The following is a 17,982-nucleotide window of genomic DNA, read 5'->3' on the forward strand; positions in this document are numbered from 1 at the left end:
CTGAGAGTTCTCTCTTCAGTGCCTAGTTGTATTTGTCCATCTAAATGAGTGGGATTGACTGTGTCTTTCCAAAAAAGGGGGGTGGGGTGGGGGGTGGAGGGGTGGCGGAATTAGCATGTAAGCTATGGGAGAGTGTGCAAAGCAACACACTGCCTAATCTAACAGCTGAGGCAAATTTATTCTGGTCTGCATCCAGAAAAAGGACTTAGCCTTTCAGTGTCTAACTCGTGCTGATGGCCAGGTGGTTTCTCACACCCAGCACGCCATGTGGGACATGCAGGCAGGGTTAGCTGCCTTAGTCTGGGATTCAAAGGAAGAGGTTATCTGGGGCAAGCATCATGATGGCCAGAGAGTCAGACATCAGTTTGGACTGGTTTCCTACCTGTAAGTGTGTATGCCAAGTTAGCTTTTTTTTCCCCCTCCCTTTTTTAATTCCCACCCCACCCCACCCCACCCCCCACCCTCCACCCCGGGGTAGAGGTTGAAAGATAGTGACAGGGGAAAGAGGAATGCTGCTCTGCTAATAGCCCTCTGGATTGTCACCTGGCCCAACGTCTGTCTCATTTGGGAGGCCAGGCCTGGACGCATCCCAGATGTGCCCTCATGGCCCGCCATGTTGGAAGGTCTCCAGCTTGGCCAGTGGTGACACTACTGCTGTTTTTTACCGTGTGGTTGTGTGTGTCCCTTCACATTGTGCGTGTCTCTTATTCCATCTGTAGGAGGCTGAGACCCAAATCTCCTAAAGTCTGTCTTGGGCTATGAGCAGGGCGAAAAGTTGGTCCAAGGTATGAACCAAAAGTGTATCTCCAGCTCTGCTGCAACGGTCTCCGCACGCACTTCATCACACTGAGCCCCCAAGCAGGTCCCATTCATGGCACTGTGCTCACTTCTCCGCCTGCCACAAAGCTTCAGGTTCACATAGTAGCTTGCGCTGAGAGTCCCGGTACCTGTGACTCTTCCTCCTTTGTAAAAGCAGCCAAACAACCCTTTCATGCCTAGCTTAAAAATAAGCTGTGCCTTGAAGTCATCTATTTATGCCTTTTGGTTGTAGTTTTATTGAAAAAGCTGGTATTAACATATTTATATTTTTATTCAACAACAGTTAGCTAATTTGTGCAACACAAAGAATGCAGCCATGAACAACAGCTTTCAAAACAATCAGATTTACCAACTTTACCATCACTTACTCTACACCACTGAAAGCTCAAACTAAAAAGAGAAAGAAAGTTGGAACGTTCACAATGACGATGTTAACTTTCCATACATTCAAGAAACCAGGAAACCGATCTGTACGAGTGATGCCAAAGACAGGAACGGAATACTGGTCTTTGAAAGGTTTCTATTTATTTCCTTTATAGTCACTTCATGGTATTTTGGTTGGGCATTTCATTAGTTTTATAAAGCTCCAAAGATATATTTCTTTATTTAACTTTAACATATTCTTTTTGGTACCCAAAGCTGTTAACAGAGTAAGGTACTTCAAATTAAAAACAAAAAATTGTTGTATTAAGATTTGCTTTATAATAAGTTATCTATAGAATCTTACTTGAGAATGTTAAAAGCTAAATATAAGTTTTACAGTACTTCTAGCTGTAAATGCCAATATAAGCTGATAGCTTTTTTTGTTTGTTTTTGTTTTTTTTTTAGCTGCAAAGGTTAATGGAGGAGGCCAAAAGTCAAAGAAATTGTATGACAACCTTGAAGCAGTAGTTTGGCATTAACAAGATTTCTATACAATTTACCACATTCTTAAACCTTTTTACAAGAAAAAAAAAAAGGCAATTTTGTTAAATTTCATTAGAATCAATATGTACATATACTGTCCATGCCTGCTACAGCATACAGTATTTCATAAACAAACATTCCTCATTCCCTTTAAAATTAACCTACACGTTTCATACCATATGTGTTTAGTGTGGCTGGAAACTGATGCACATGCATTTGTGCTTCTACACACAAAATATACAGCATTGATCTAGAAAACTTCAAACATACAGATTTCATGTGTTGTGTTAAGATGTCAGTGATATAAAAGCTGCAGACTTTTTTTAGTTCTTGTAAGCAGATTTTCACTACCTTTTCCCCCAAACCAAAATATAAAAGCATGCAGACTCCTCCGTCAGTACATTCTCCACTTACCAAGAAACCAGTGCATAATGGCTTAAAGACTTTTTCTTTTTTTTTTTTTTTTTTTTTTTTCTGAGGAGTTTTAATATGGGCAGATTAACAGGTCATCTGAGTTCTGCTCTTTTATTCATGGTTTGAGGAGAAATCCTTTGGGATATTAATTTTTCTGCCAGAGCTATTAGGGATGCAGCAGAACTTTCTTTTCCTGGATTAAGAGGACTCCCTGCCCACTGCACCATTCCCATATAATTCCTGCATGTGCTACACCGATCACGTGTACTCTCCTTTTCCATTTACATCACTATTTATTTTAAAACAGAGATAGCTCTAACAGTATTTATGTGGAAGAAGGTTTTGTTTAGTTTGGAGGTTTTGATTTTTCCTATTTCTCCAGGAATAATTTTGTCTCCCAGTAGCAGACTCATTTAAAAGCGTTAAAATTCACTGAGCAGTGCTGCATCTCGCAGTACCATTCTTTTTACAGCCGCAGATACCATGGCATTGCCTGTTTTCCCCAAAAGGCCGGGCTTAAAACAACCACGCTGCAATCAACCAACGAGGGACTTTCTGAAGTGTCTAGCAGTGATGCAACTTTGTTCCCACTGAAGTTGATAGTTGCCTTCAAGGACAGCACTTCTAGCCAAAGTTTCCAGGACTCCAACCCCCAAGCGGTAAGACGGGTTTGTGTGTTAATTGTCAGGCTGTGTCTGACCAGCCAGTCCCACTGGAGTGGCAATACCAATTTTTTAAATAGTCCTCCACGTGATAAAGACACTAGTTACTGTTTTAAAGAAAGCAAAGAGATCTATGGAGAATAAACTTCTTAGAATAAGCTGGCTGAGTAACTATACCAGTCTGTCACTTACTCGGGAAGTTGAAGCACAAAGTAATGTCAATAAATAAATAAATTAGAGGGTGTTGTAAAGAAGGGAATGGGACAGGTGAGACGGGGCAGCTTTTCACCAGCAGGGATTCTCCTTCCAGTTATAACTGTCATGAGGCCCCTCCAATCTGCCACATGCTTTAAAGGGATGGGGATATTTGTTCACTCAAACAGGCTTGGCTTAGTTGAAAGACAGGAGAACGTTACTGGAAAAAAAAATGATCACGAGATTGTGGCAAAAAGCTCTAACAATGTGGTAAATGCTGTGGACTGCAAAAGCAGGCAGGGCAACAGAACAGCATGGTCCTACGAACCAGAGACCCTTGGAAGGACTGATGGGAGTTGAGGCGTCAGCCCTCCTCAGGAACGCTCCCAAAGTGAGTAAATACCCCTGTTTGTTTAAAGGAACCGATACAGACCACAGTACTGGATTTGCAGTCGTGCCTTTTACTCATACAGTTGCAGTGATGGAAAGTAGTTGGCTTGCCACCAGTAATGATACAGGCTGAGGGATGAAAGGATGCAACCTACAAATCCCACCACAAGAAGCCACAATTTTTGTGAAGATCACATCCTTCTACAACTCTTAAGAGGCTGGTTTGTAAATAGAGAGGGATATTGAATAATCTAGTGCATTTCTGAGTTCACTTTATCCTGAAATATGTACAGATTGTTTGTCGCTGCTATAGCAATGATGTTCTCGGTTGGGTGCCATGCTGTATGCAAGATCTTCTTAGTAAAGTCCAAGCTGTCAACACTGATGTCATCTTTCCTCCGTTTGCCTCCGACACAGACTCTCCGGGGCTTAAGAATAGCTCGTGGTTTACTGCTCTCTCGGGATGCCTCCAAGGTGACATCTCGTTTGGTATTTCGGTCAAACATTCGAAAAAAGTTGTTATATGCACCTGTCATTATCACACTGTAGAGAGAAAGACAGACAGCAAAAACAAAGACAGTTAAAGAGCAGTTTGTGGGAAGTCTACTAATATGACTGGCTCAGAACAGCTGAGGTTTGACCTTAGGGTAAGATGTCTTCTGGTTTCACCTGGAAAAGAATATAAAACAGGAGTTTTCCCAACACTCCCCAGAGTGAACAGTTTTCTTATACCAATGTCTTCCCCTTCCCTACTAGCGTATTCAGTGAAAACTACAGTTACCCCAAGACTCACATCCTGAAGCATGCACAATCAGGACCCTGACACCATGAGACTGACTTCACAGGACAATAAAAGTAACGTGTTTTAATAAGTTATTTTTAATTACCCTCCAGCTTTTTATGAGTGTTTAAGGATCACATATTTCAGGCTGTTTTTTCCTTCTCCAGAACTTTACCTTTTCTGACAGCTGAGACTTACCATGATCCCAGAAACAGTCTTTAAAAAAAAAAAAACCAAACAACAAGTATTTCAAACCTTTGGATACAATAGTAAGATTTAGTACATAATTATCTGTTTTAATGACTGTTTTGAAGAAGGGTGTTTTGAAAGGTTTGCACACTGAGTCTGCACAAGTAAATTCTTTCCAGAATAAAGCTTTTTCCTTCTGAAGCCATAGACTTCTAGACATCATTAAAGTTTGTATCTACAACGCTTCTTAGAAATAAACACATTGATAAACAGGATTCTGTCACCTCTTGCACGAGGTCTGAATGAAGCTTCAAGTCAGGATATATTTCTGGGTCTGGGAGAAAGGGACAGAAAACGTACCTTGATCTGTATAAAAATTACCCCATTAATCAGCTTGTAGTTTGAAATAATGGATTGCCAGTTGTTTCATTCCCCTAGTCCCTAGGGGAGGATATTTTGTCACTAATTTTAATGAATTCAGGATTTCATCCATGGCCCTCAGGTTATTGGATTAGCATAATCATTGGTTTCAGAGCCTTGTTCAAACGCTGATCCCCTGTGAACTTCCTTCCATATGCAAAGCCAGGGCCATGCTCCACTCTCCTGTCTCAGCCCCAAATAGGGTGCTTTTTCTCAATTCCCATCCTGGAAGGGGGAATCCACCCCAGACTGTCAGGTCTCCATAGGAAAAGCTGGACAGTTCTCAGGCTCAGGCAATCAGGAACTATCTGTCCTTCTAGTACAGCCCAACAGAGCATATTTCACATGCTTTGCATTTAATAAACTAAGCTCCATCTCAAATGACAGTTGCTTTAGCCCTTTGCTGTTGTTTCCCACTTGGGGGAAATCTGTGTCGAGCAGCATACCGGCCAGGAAGCCACAGCACATGCAACCATGGGAGAATTCAAAGGCATAAACTGTACTCTCCACCGTACAGATACTACCCAGCTGACTAGATTAGATGCTCCTGGAGTCAGGAGCTGGTTTACCCTATGTGCACAGCCTCCAGCCAGTGTTGCCTTGATCTCATTTGGAGCCATTAGGATGTACTGTAATTCAAATGAATAATATACTGAAAAATGCACAAATGGGGGCTCTGCAGCTAACTGCTTTTGCACTACAGCTACTGACATGACAGCAGCTCTGCTCGCTTCAGAGCCACTGCAGGGTAACTGGAGCGGGTGCAGCTGGGTCTGTATGCTGCTGAATCCCTAGCAGGACTGCCAGCTCCATCCTGCTTCCACATTTGCTGACAGCATACTGGAGTTTGATGACACTGATTCCACACTGAGCTTTTTGCAGCTCCTGAAATGCTAAAGGAAACTGCTGCAACCCAGACAGGCATAGCATTGAGACACGGCATGCACTGCCCTCGGCAACAGCTCACCTACAGCACCGAGATACAGCATGCACTGCCCTCACCTCGGCAACAGCTCACCTACAGCACCGAGATACAGCATGCACTGCCCTCACCTCGGCAACAGCTCACCTACAGCACCGAGATACAGCATGCACTGCCCTCACCTCGGCAACAGCTCACCTACAGCACCGAGATACAGCATGCACTGCCCTCGGCAACAGCTCACCTACAGCACCGAGATACAGCATGCACTGCCTTCACCTCGGCAACAGCTCACCTACAGCACCGAGATACAGCATGCACTGCCTTCACCTCGGCAACAGCTCACCTACAGCACCGAGATACAGCATGCACTGCCTTCACCTCGTCGAGAGGCTGCTTTCCTGGGGTCTGTGGGCAGCACACCGCTGGCTGCACAGCTGCTCTGATGCTGAGCTCTGGGATGGGCAGTGGAGGTACTTGGCAAGCCTAGGTGCAGCCAGCCCTAGCAGGGAGCCACCTCACTGCTCTCCACAAGCAGTACCTGCCCTTCCTTGAGCTGTCTGCAGGGAGGTTTTCCCTTGCCATCCCCACCCGCAAAGGCCTGGCGCAATCCTGCTTAGTAAGGCGCAAGTTAACAATCTCACAAGCTAAAAACCCCCCAAAAAGTCAGGCTGACAGCTTGATAAAATGTATCCCAGAAGCTGCAGAAAGCCTACTCATCAAGATTAGCACCCATTCCAGAAATGCTGCACCAACAGCAGTAAAACTAAGGTTTCACTCCTAAATCACCACATCTTGTCATGAGGGCTCCTGCTGTAATGGTCATTCCCAACATGAAAAAGGCAAGGTTATTTCATATCTCAGCGCCAAGATACACAACTTGTGATGCAAACAGCTTAGCACAGTACTGTGCTCCCCCTCTGCCAGGCAAAATTTTGAAACAGGTTTATAACACTGGAGCACATGGGCTGCAGAGCTGTGGTTCCCAGGGGAATGAGGAGCATCCCTCCTGATGAAAGCAGGAGCTGTCAGGGGAGCAGTTTTCATGCAGGCAGAGTACCAGCGCACCACATGGACAGCAAGCTGTTTATAAAGAATTTTATTTTAGGAGTTTTTGCTTGCAGTAAAACTGCTTTTACAGTCCATTTGCTTTTTAATTTCTTGAACTCTCGCATATTTTTAGAAGTCTGCTTTCTTCAGTTGGATTTACTGCAGTTATTTTTTTAAACATATGTAGATGACTACTTTTCATGCTGGCCCTGTTTTTCTGCAGTTTAATGGCTCAGTAAAAGATAGCATTATGTAAATCAGAAAGTGCCCATTCTTGTTCAAGGTCACAAACACAGATGGATTATAACCTTACCTGCTGCTTAAAATAACAATAAAAGGGAGTGAGAACTAGGTGGAAGCCTGCAATTTATTCCCATCCAGGAAAATATAATGTACAATAACGGAAAGTATGCGATAAGGAAATTTTTTTTTATACATATATTAGAATAAAAATCGTAGCTGAGTATAGGAAGAGTCTGTTCTGCATTTCCAGACTCCGCTCTGCACAGCACTGTGACGCTGAGTGCTCGCACAGAACCCTTGCAAGTCAGGCTGGTCCAAGAAACCAAACACAGCCCCTCATCCAAAATCACCCCACACTAATTCACAGGTGTGTAAGGGAGCAGGCTGGAAAAGCTCTGCCTAGCCACCTTTAATTTTATTTGGGAGGCAGGTTTACCAGTTGTGCCACACATGGTCAGCCATACCATCACCTCAGCCGCGCAGGGCTATTTAGGACGCAGAACACATGCCAGTGCACCCTGAGGAGCAGCGCACTGACAGCCCAGGCTGGAGCAAAGCTGTTGATAGACTGTACCTGGCTCAAACCACCGCAGCTACAGACAGCATGATTTTTTTTTAAAAAAAAAAAAGGTGAAAAAAAGCAGGGAAAAAAAACAAACAGTGACAGTGACATGGCTACTGCTGGCTACACTTTATGCACCAGCAGCCTAACCAGTGCTTGGAAGGAGAGGCAGCACCCCATATCTGCAGGGCCCCACATGGATTCGCAGGGTTCCCTGCTGACCCTCTGGTGCTGCCCCACAACAGCAACACGTCTTCCTCCCCGCATGGCGCTGCTCTGCAGAGGACAGGCTGTACTCTGTGCTCCCCCTTTTAGAGCTGCTCCAAGCCAGGTCTGAGGGTTTCTGGCAATTCTTCAGGCATGTGTGTTTTGAGTGACAACACAAAATGTTATTAACTTGTCCAGCTTGCACTGATGCCGGGGCATTCTTGTTTGTTAATGATGCAATCTGAGGCATCTCACTGCCAAACTTCAGTCCTCATGTGGGATTGCTATGGCCCAAAGTCTTATCCTTTTTTTTTTTTTTTTTTCCTTTATAAGCAAACAGGACAATGTTTTGTTAAAAGGACAATCATATTGTTAAAGAAGGTGAAAGGGAAAGGAGAAAACCCCAGTGTAGACCTATCCTACTTTCACTAATTGACTTTTCTTCTTATTCCCTCCCTAGTCATCATTCTGTTCTTTTTTTCTCTTTCTTCCCCTCCAATTCTGACTCTGGTCTTTACCACACTTTCCAGGCAGGCTTTTTCCCCCTCTTCCTCCTCCCCTCCCCTTTGTCCATTTCCCTCTATCCTTCTCTACAATTTTTAAAAAAACACCTTATCTGTTTCTCTCTCTCCTGCCACTGAAATATCCTCCTCAGCCTCACCCACTGTTCCCTGCTCTGTCCTGTCTCTTCTGCTTCACTCTGTCATTTCCCTTTCTCTCTCTCCTCCACTCCCCATTTTATTTTTGGAGGTCTCACCGCTCACCTTTTCATTGTGATCTCCCACTGCCTCCAGTCTTGCTTACTCTCACAGATAACCTGCTCAGCTCTCAAAGGTTTTGGGTTTCCTCCTTGCCTTCTCCTTTGGACTGAAGGCCAGAGAAGGGAGACTGGTGGGTGGGTCTCCTCTCTTATCACCTACAAATCGCTGGCTCCTGTGCTTTTGAATCTGGCAGGAATTAGGTAGTGCAGGTTGTGACACCAGAGAAGGCAGGATGCTGGGATATTTGCAGAGCTGGGCTGGTCATATACCAGTTTACCAGTGGGTGCAGGGAAGGAAAAGCACTGCTGGTTATCTATTTTGCAGGATTTTTTGTCCTTGCCATGGGCTGTAAAGAAGGGATTTGCATGTAACCATGTGTGTAATCTGCTTTTCAGCTGGGCAATCACAACACAGACTTGATGACCTTTTGGCAAATTTCCAGGAGCTAAAGCCCATCCCATTTAGGAAGAAGTTGTTTCAAAATTAGCAGAACATTAACTGCTCCCTCTGCACAGTACCCACTCAGTCCAGGTTCCTTCACCCTGTGTCATGCTGATCTGGTAGCCAGCAATATTTCAGATAAGGATGTTTTTTAAAGTCAATTTCCAATCTGTAAATTGTCTGGAGCAAAGAATTTGAGACGAAAAGTTCTTACTGCCTGCATTGTAAGAACACACAAGGCTGAATCAGCACATTTACTTATGGATGATAGTTTTGTTTTGCATGACACCAGTAGTTGTACCACTGATGTTTAATTTAGCTCCAGAGTTTTAGGGTCTACAGAAGCATCCTATCAACTATTGATGGCTTCAGCATCTTTAAGCATCTTAATACTTTAAAACATCTGGCTTTCAATATTTTGGTTTTGGTAATGACTGTTAAATGAAATGCTTCAGTATGTGTCTTTCCCCTCTAAGAAGTTCTGCTTCTGTTGGAAGGTCAACAATTTTCCTACTTCAACCTCAAGGGCAGCTGAATTAGATTTCATCATTTGTACCAAACTGCAATGAGATCTTCCACAGTATTTTTTAGGCATTGATATTTCATCAAACATGTCAGTCACTAAGAAGTTCTGTATCTCTGTCTTTCTCGTATCCATTATTTCCATACTTCATTCCTATTTCTTTATTGCAAGCCAAGCTCTTAAACATCATCCATGTTGCACCCATCCTTGCACACAACAATTTTTGTCAAAAGTGCTCCACTGAGCTGCCTTCCTGGATGGCAGGGTTTGCCCTGAAGCTCTGGGGATATCAGATGGAATTAAGGCTTGCTTAAAAACCCAACCACACTCGCTTCGCATTGTTTTGTGGTGGTTTTGTTGTTGTTGTTGCTTTTTTAAAAGACTCTTGTAAAATAACTTTTGGGCTAACTCTGGCCCAGATTGCTCTTCCTAGATGCATAAAAAATTTTATTCACCTGCAGATTTCTATTGTCTGGAGAAATTCAGCTCATGTCATAGTTCTGGAGAGAGAGTGAGAGGGCTGCTCAGAAGACCATGGTAGCCACAGGATGGTGTGACAGCACTAAGCCTGGACTTCAAGGATTGGCACACACTGGGCTTAAGGAAGACAGAAAAACTAAACCAGCCCAGCCAACCCGCCCCTCACTGCAAATGCGTCAGCAGAACATCATTCCCTGAGATAAGAGAAGCAGGACATTGACACCAAGCAGGTGTGAGGGGAGGAGACTCAGAGAGCAGCTTCCACAAGAGCTTGCCTCCAGACTTGTAAACCTCTACAAAGGAGTCCTTCAAGGCACCCAGCATGAAAAAGGACCATTTCTTGACCTGAAACTGCCTCCCCAATTATACTTTCAGTCCTTAAATTTTCAAGATTCCATTACCATGTGTTATCAGTGCAGAACAGCACATCTGCAGCAAGGTCCACCAGATCTGGTTTTGTGACAAGCTGACTTTACCAGAAGAAAGGATTGGTTCCAGGAACATTTTTCAAAAACATTTTTCATAGGAATGAAACAAACTACAACAAAGGGAAAGGAGGAAGCACTGCTGCAAGCAGTGGGGGCCTGCTGGTGTGCTGGAGAACTTTCCTTTACACCATGCTATGTGAAGCAACTGACTTCCCATCAGAAAGAAGGAACTTTTTTAAACCTCCTGGGGAGTATGCTGATGGAAAAGCTTGAGACACCAGATTCATGGCTGTGGCACTCCACTACAGCTGGCTGGGATAAGACTGGGAATAAGAACAGGGGGTGCCCAAGGCCTTCCAAGCCAATATTTGACATGGCAAGCCTTCAGAACAAAATGATGTCTTCTAGCTCTCCAGCATGGAGCATGCTGCAAGACAGGAATAGACTGTTAACATCTCACCCACTGGGACCTGCTGACTCCACCTGATTAGAGTGAAGGCTGACGGATATTCATTGGGATGAATGACAGTTCAGTAGGAAAGAACTGACTGAACAGTTGTATGTGACTTCACTTGTCTGCTTACAGCATATCACTTATGATGGTATTCAAAAGTCTCCCTGGAAAGGCTCCCATACACATTCATTTGAAACCTTAAAAAAAAAAAGAAGTAATTAAGGTATTCACTTAGTACCATGTAGAACTACTATGGTTTGGGGTTTTTTTACTGGCTTCTTTAACTCACAAACAGCTGCAGAAGTGATACCTTTTGAGGTAAAACTGAAACAACACAATGAGTTTGGTTGACAGTGGGAAGAAAACAGTGTCTTGCGAGTCATTATTAAAAGATTTGACTTTGGAAGTGAATGGAAGAACTAAATTAAATTGCTGTATAAATAGAGCTCATATTCTACATAGTCATGTAATGATGTATATACAATAAAGATTGCATGATTTTAGTGTAATATATTCACCTACACATAATATGTGCTCATCTGGTTGAACTAGTGTAAGACCCCTGCTTGACTCCCTCCCCTGGCCACTGTTGTTGCCAAAGTACATAGTGATTAATGTGCCCTTCAGCAAATGAGATCGGCTCTGTCTGATTGTATTAGTTCCTGTTCATTGGAGTAACTGAGCATCAATCACGTTCTAATCAGAGCTCACATACATTGATTTTTTTTGTAAACAACCTCACCATCAGGTTCTATCATAGTCGAGATTAACTCCTTAGTAATGACAAATATTAATAAACAGTAGTTGCACCTAAACAATAAATGTGCTTTCTTTTTTTAACTGAACAATCCTGTCACTTCAAATTGTCACTGTAGCTTTAGAGTCTGCAAAAGATAAAAATGACTTGTTTAGAACTGCAGTTATTACTGTTATGTATATGTATTAACAATATCAATACTGTATTGCAGCATCTCTTAAGAGTACCATTGTTAACAGGCATTGCTTACCTTTAGCAGTAGACCTTTTTTAAAAAATACATACCAAAAGGATCAAATTAATTTACCTTACTATTCAAATGAACTGTTCTTTAAGAGTTACTGGCTCCCAAATCTCATTTAAATAATAATAAATAAATAAAAAATAATAATAATCCTTGTATTGTGTAGCAAAACAATGCAATACTTGTCATACGCAGAAGCAAGATGCTCAGAAGAGTGAAAGTTCATCAAAAGATGAACATTAGTGCTGATACATTTGACTCTCAGAAAGAAAGAACTAAATTAAAGAGAACCCTTATCTTTTGTCAAATGTTGCCAGCTACTCTACTCAACAGTTTCTTCCAATCGAGAGCAGTGTATTGTGTTTAGTGATGGATTTGGTAATTGTGCACAACTAATAATGCCTCAGTGAAGTCCTCACAATCTAATGTTCCCACTTAATAATTACCCACTGCATTGATCTTTCTGGTCTGTCAAGTAGGAACGAAAATATTACACTCACTTTAAATCCTGATACTGAATAATGTTTTTATTATCACCACGCAACTATCCAGAGAGTGGTCTTATGACACTAATAGAGATAGCAGCACTTCATTTGACTACAGGAGAAGGACTGAGCCTGGGAACAAGTGGCTGTCCGTCCTGTACCATGCACTGGGAACTCCCAGCAAGGATAAGCAAAATGGTTTGAAAGCATCTGAAAAACCCTGAATGTCTGTCAAAGTTTCACAATATCTAAATAATTTGACTATGCTGTTCTTCTGTGCCAGATTTAGGCAGGGATCCGCACTGCCCATATATCCAAGAAATGCTTTAATTTTAGTGTTTCTAGTAGGACCAAACTCAAGCATAACCAGCCTACTGAGAAAACCCTCTGCTAAAACATCCATTTATGTATGGGTTTGGGAGCTTCAGAGAAAAGCCCCAAAACCTAGATCTTCCACTAAAACTTCTGTGGTCATTCCCACTTTCTGACCATATCAAAGACATTTCCACATCAGCTGGTGCCCAAGCTGCAGTCATAGCAACCTGGGAAATATTTTGCTCAGTGTGGTCCACCTATGTCATTTTAAATGGCCAGGAGTTTGCATCACAGGGGATACTCAATGCTAAATTAATCCTTGTCAGAAAACACATTACCCTGGCACACAGTGAACAGAGATAAGGGATGTAGTTTCATTTGCATAATAAGCAATACAAGGTAGAAGTTTTATTTCTTAGAAAAGACAGAATCTCTCCATTGGGCAGGTACAGGAACTAAGCAAAGTAGTCCCAAGAGAAGATACCCCTCGCACAGTGTACGGCATTACACTTTATCTGCATTTGTGGGGCACAGGACTGGAAGAGAACTTGTTCTGCACTTCCAAGTTCAAACACTTGTCGTTTTAACCAGTGTTCCATATAACTACTTACATAAATTTCCTGAGAACCATCATCAAAACAGTTGGGCTTCTTACATGTCCAGAATGGGAAGACTGCTCCACAGTCTCCGTGTGGACAGGTATGAACTACCTCTAATTTCTAGGCTATAATTACCTGTTGTTACTCAATACCTATTTGCTGTTGTGTCGTTATAATTCAGATTTATCTCAGCTACATCCCCTTCCTCCCTGTGTGTACCTCCTTGATATACTTACTAGAAGCAATATAATCTTGGCTTCTCTTTTGCCAAGCTGATCAAAACCAAACTCCTGCCCTCTTGCCTCTTTATATCAGCTGTCCATTTCACCAACTAGTTCATCTGCCTTGGAGATGAGGGACAAGAAATACGTAACTGCAATCCAAAGGCCTTTGAGAAAGACCCTAACATAACGTCACCACTACTCCTTTCTCTGCTGGATATCCCAGCCTTGCCCATTCAAGGATCATATCTGCCTCTTTCACAGCTGCCCCACACTCTGTTTCCTAGTCCTTGCCCAGTGCAGGGCAGGCCAGCCTGCTTCAAATACAATGAGATAGACCATTTTTCTCGTTCCCAAATGAAAGACTAAGTGAGCTGAAGGCCCAGTTCCAGGCTTTCAGTGAATGCCAAACTTTTGCCTCGTGGCTCCTAGCTCTGCTGAGCCAGGCGTCACTGAGTGCCATTCAAAATTGGCTCCTGTGCTCTCTTTCACATGGGTTTTGTAGACTGCTAATCCCTTCCACAGTCACCTAGCATATGAGCGTCCCTGTGAGTTGTTTTCAACTGATAAGATGAAGGTTTGTGTTTTCTGTTAACTAAAATGCTCACCTTGCATTATACTCCTGGCTTTCATCCATTTTTATTATTCCAGTCCTCTTGGCTGCTCAGTTCTTCCTGTACAATATTCCTGCTCCCCAAAGTAGTGCCACCATTTCCTAATGTTATTGCATTAGCATATTGCATCTTAACTCACACTCTGACTTGTGCCAATATTTCTCATTAAAATATTCAAGAAGATACCATGTCCAAGATAAAAACAAGGACCTCTCCCTCAGTGCATAGGGAAAGGGACAGCTCTGGTGGAGGTAAGTATCAGAAGAAACTGTCATTTGGCAGCAGTTTGCAGAGAGTCAGTGGGTGCCTGTGACTCCTTTCCTCACTCCCTGTTTCCAGTAAATGAACCGAATTTCTGAGGCAGCTCATGTGTAAATACAGGATCACACAAGCTTCCTTATTATGTTGGTGAGGCTGTGTGAGTTGGCAGCATTCTTTTTAACTTTTGCAGCCTACTTATGATTTATTAAAAATGGACAGACTTTAAAGGTTTTTTTTTCCCTTAAGGCATGAGCCAAGATCAACAAAGGTATACATCATGTCTAAGGAGGTCAGAGACACAACTGCACCAATATCCAAACACCTTTTATCAACTTGAACACTGGTATGTGAAGATGTAAATTGATGTGGAAAATAACCATGTGTAACACTTTACTTTCTGATTGTTCCCCATAATATATAGGAGATTTTTTGCTAAATAAAGATGGCAATGGACATAAGGATGGATTACCTGTCTGATCCATTCCATGCACATTCAAACTTATCAAAGATGCAGTCATTCTCATAAAGGGAACACAACTTGCTCCTAAGGTAATCATGGACCTGTTTCAAAGAAAATAACTGTTGTTATTCTTGAAATAAAACAGAATATAAAACTCCACAACCAGCCCCCCACTCTCGGCTTTATCTCCCACATTCCCTTACAAAATATGCTGCACAGATTGGTAGCTTTGCTGAAGATACTGTGTTTAAAGATTCTATCTGTACTTTTCCACAGTCCAATTAACCAGGTGCTAGAGAATTATTGTTGCAGGAAAGCATGAAGCATACCACCCTCAGCAGGCTGCAGACCACCCCTCTTCAACATATTTGTTTCCTGCTTGGGTGATTTTCTCAGTGCTAGCCTAATTCCCGAAGACATTTCACCAGCTGATACCCTAGATGTGCTAATTAATGTGCAAGAAATCTAATTTAAATAGCAACAAAAATGTCATATTCCAAGATAAGTGGACTCTTACTTATGGCAAAAAGAACCTGGCTGTATTAAAAGAACTCAGTGTATGTTATTACATATATTTGGATAAGGTATTTCAGAAGCCAAATACAGTACAAGGTTGTAGTTGCACATGCTGCAAATTAGAACACCAATTTAGCCAAAAGATATCCCAAATTTGGCTGAGACTTGAAAACAACAGTGTAAATTCTCACTTACATATTTGAAAAGTGAGACTGACCTGCAAAAGACCCCTCCCCTGGGCCGCACATCTCTGCTGAACAAGGGTCCTTATAAAGAGACAGATCTCATGCAAACTATTTCAATTTTTTGCAGAATTTGATTAGTTTTCCTTCTGGATGATTGGTTTCATTCCACAAAGAAATAATGAACTAGAAAATCCCTGCCTAGATGAATTTACCAATGCACTTTCACTCCTGATGTTTTCTTCTAGCTGTTGAAGAAACTGGAAAACAAAGACATGTAGATGGCCTCTCAGAGCACATATACCAATCCCATAGCCAAGGGGCATAATTTTGCTCTGGCATACAGAGGTACTGGTTCTTGCAAGTCCAGGGAGACTGTTCCTGCTCATGGATGCTCAGCACTCTCCTCTGGCCTGAAGGCGTAAACATTTCTTCTAGTAAGATAACTATATCAAGACCAGACGAGGGACAATAACCTTTCACTTACATTTTCTTTAACCCATTTTCAATAGCCAAATTGTATCCTAAGAATATTTGTAACACATGGTTATTACGGATTATTAATTTTTGTTTATGGATCAATTTTCATTAATAGATGATGAACACTGAGCTGTATATAAACAGATAATATCTCATAAAGCAAATAATAGGCAAATGGTAGATGCAGATAAAACATTTCACAATTAAATGCATTTACCCTCATGGTGAGTAACAGGTCAGAACCCTTTCAGTACTGATGCAGTTTCTTGCACCCTCTGTAACTAAATCCTTTCATTTTGTCTTTACTTAAAGCCTTTTTATGTCAGCAGTGTAACTTATTACAGAACTGGAGTTCTTTATCATCTTTGGGAGCTCCCAATGCTTGGAAGAAATAGAAAGGTTGGTTAAGGCAGAAGAAGGAAGCAGATCGCATTTGCCTCATTGACTGTCATTTCTAGGTCTTCCTCTTGCTAACATTTCCAGCAGCCATCTGTCATGACCACTGTCATGCATACACCCTTTGCAAAGTGTGTCCAAATCCAGAGCTTGGCACCGTGCCTTCCGATCAGCTCTGTCAAAAAGCATTTTGCAGTTCCACTCTCAGATTTCTTACTGATCTCATCAACATCTCAGCTCCTTTTTCGTGACTTTCTGCAGACTTGCACTACTGCCTTGGACAACCAGCTTCCTCTTCTTGTGGACCCTTTGATTACCTGTCCTGGTTTCAGCTGGGATACAGTTAATTTTCTTTTCAGTAGCTGGTACAATGCTGTGTTTTGGATTTAGTATGTGAATAATAATGATAACGTGCTATTTTTTGAGTTGTTGCTAGGTACTGTTTATACTAAGTCAAAGACTTTTCAGTTTGTCAGGCCCTGCCAGTGAGACAGCTGAAGGGGCACAAGAAGTTGGGAGGGGACACAGCCCGGACAGGTGACCCAATCTAGAGGGGTGTTCCATACCACAGAACTCCATGCTCAGTATATAAACCGGGAGAGTTGCCAGGGCTGGCCTATCAGTGCTCAGGGACTGCAATTGTACCATGCATCACTTGCTCTTTCGTTCCTTTTGGATTTTATTCCTCTCCCCCTCTTTCTCATTTTCATTACAATTGTTCTTGTTATTATTATTATATGTTATTCTATTTCAGTTATAAAATTGTTTTTATCTCAACCCACGAGTTTTACCTTTTTCTGACTCTCCTCCCCATCCCGCTGCAGGGCAGGGAGGAGGGAGTGAGCAAAAGGCTGCAGGGTATTCAGTTTCCGGCTGGGGTTAAACCATGACATTACCACATTTGAACCCATTCAGACTATCAGAGTCACTATGTAAAACTAACCAGAAGAAACATTTAATTTTCACCTTGTTTGCATGTTCAACTGCTGCTACCAATTGAGGGTAAAATTAGACTTTCCTTGTGTGTTACATATTATTCTTATCACATAAGAATAGTGCTTGAATGCAAACCAAATTCATTGCTAACTAATTACAAAAGGCATCCTCCTTTTTTCCTCTGCACTGTTTTAGGTCAGATCTTCATGGAATTATCTAGTAATTACATGCTTCAGACTAACACAGCAACATGCCTATGCAGGGAGCTATTGTACAGGGACTGAATAGTAACAATCAGGAATTGCACTGGTAAGGGACATATTAGTCCAAATCCCTATGGAAAAGACCCTGCTAGAAGTGGATCAAGCTATTATTAGCTATGAAGGTGTTCACCTCTGGTTGCTGCTGGTATGGTTCTGCTGGGGCAATTCATCTGGCAGCATCAGAAGAGTATCCTGTTAGGCCTTGCAACATTTAAGCACCGGCCATTCCACTGTATTGCTCTTTTAGTGCTGTCCACTGCACCATACTCTGCCCTTTTTCCTTTATTAGCACAAACAGGAGAAAACTATATTGAATCATAGTCAGCAGATAATGTGTTTCAGCAAGGCTGCAACAGCTGCTGTATGCAATAGCATTATTTTAGCCATAGCATCGATAAGAAAAAGAA

General features: G+C 42.2%; 1 protein-coding gene across 8 annotated transcripts in view; it reads right to left on the bottom strand.

Annotated features, from left to right (window-relative positions):
- Positions 1-1,029: 1,029 nt before the first annotated feature.
- The window catches only part of PPP2R2C (protein phosphatase 2 regulatory subunit Bgamma), a 207,944-nt gene continuing 190,991 nt past the window's right edge, over positions 1,030-17,982 (bottom strand). For all 8 annotated transcript variants that reach the window (XM_037385213.1, XM_037385239.1, XM_037385222.1 and 5 more), the window contains 2 exons: positions 14,812-14,903; positions 1,030-3,929 (listed from right to left, as the gene is read on the bottom strand). In XM_037385213.1, coding sequence (XP_037241110.1) covers positions 3,638-3,929; positions 14,812-14,903 — 384 coding nt within the window. In that variant the 3' untranslated portion in view covers positions 1,030-3,637. The remainder of the gene's footprint in view (positions 3,930-14,811; positions 14,904-17,982) is intronic.

The sequence above is a fragment of the Falco rusticolus genome, chromosome 1 (assembly GCF_015220075.1).
Source record: "Falco rusticolus isolate bFalRus1 chromosome 1, bFalRus1.pri, whole genome shotgun sequence".
In the NCBI taxonomy this organism is placed as follows: Eukaryota; Metazoa; Chordata; class Aves; order Falconiformes; family Falconidae; genus Falco; species Falco rusticolus.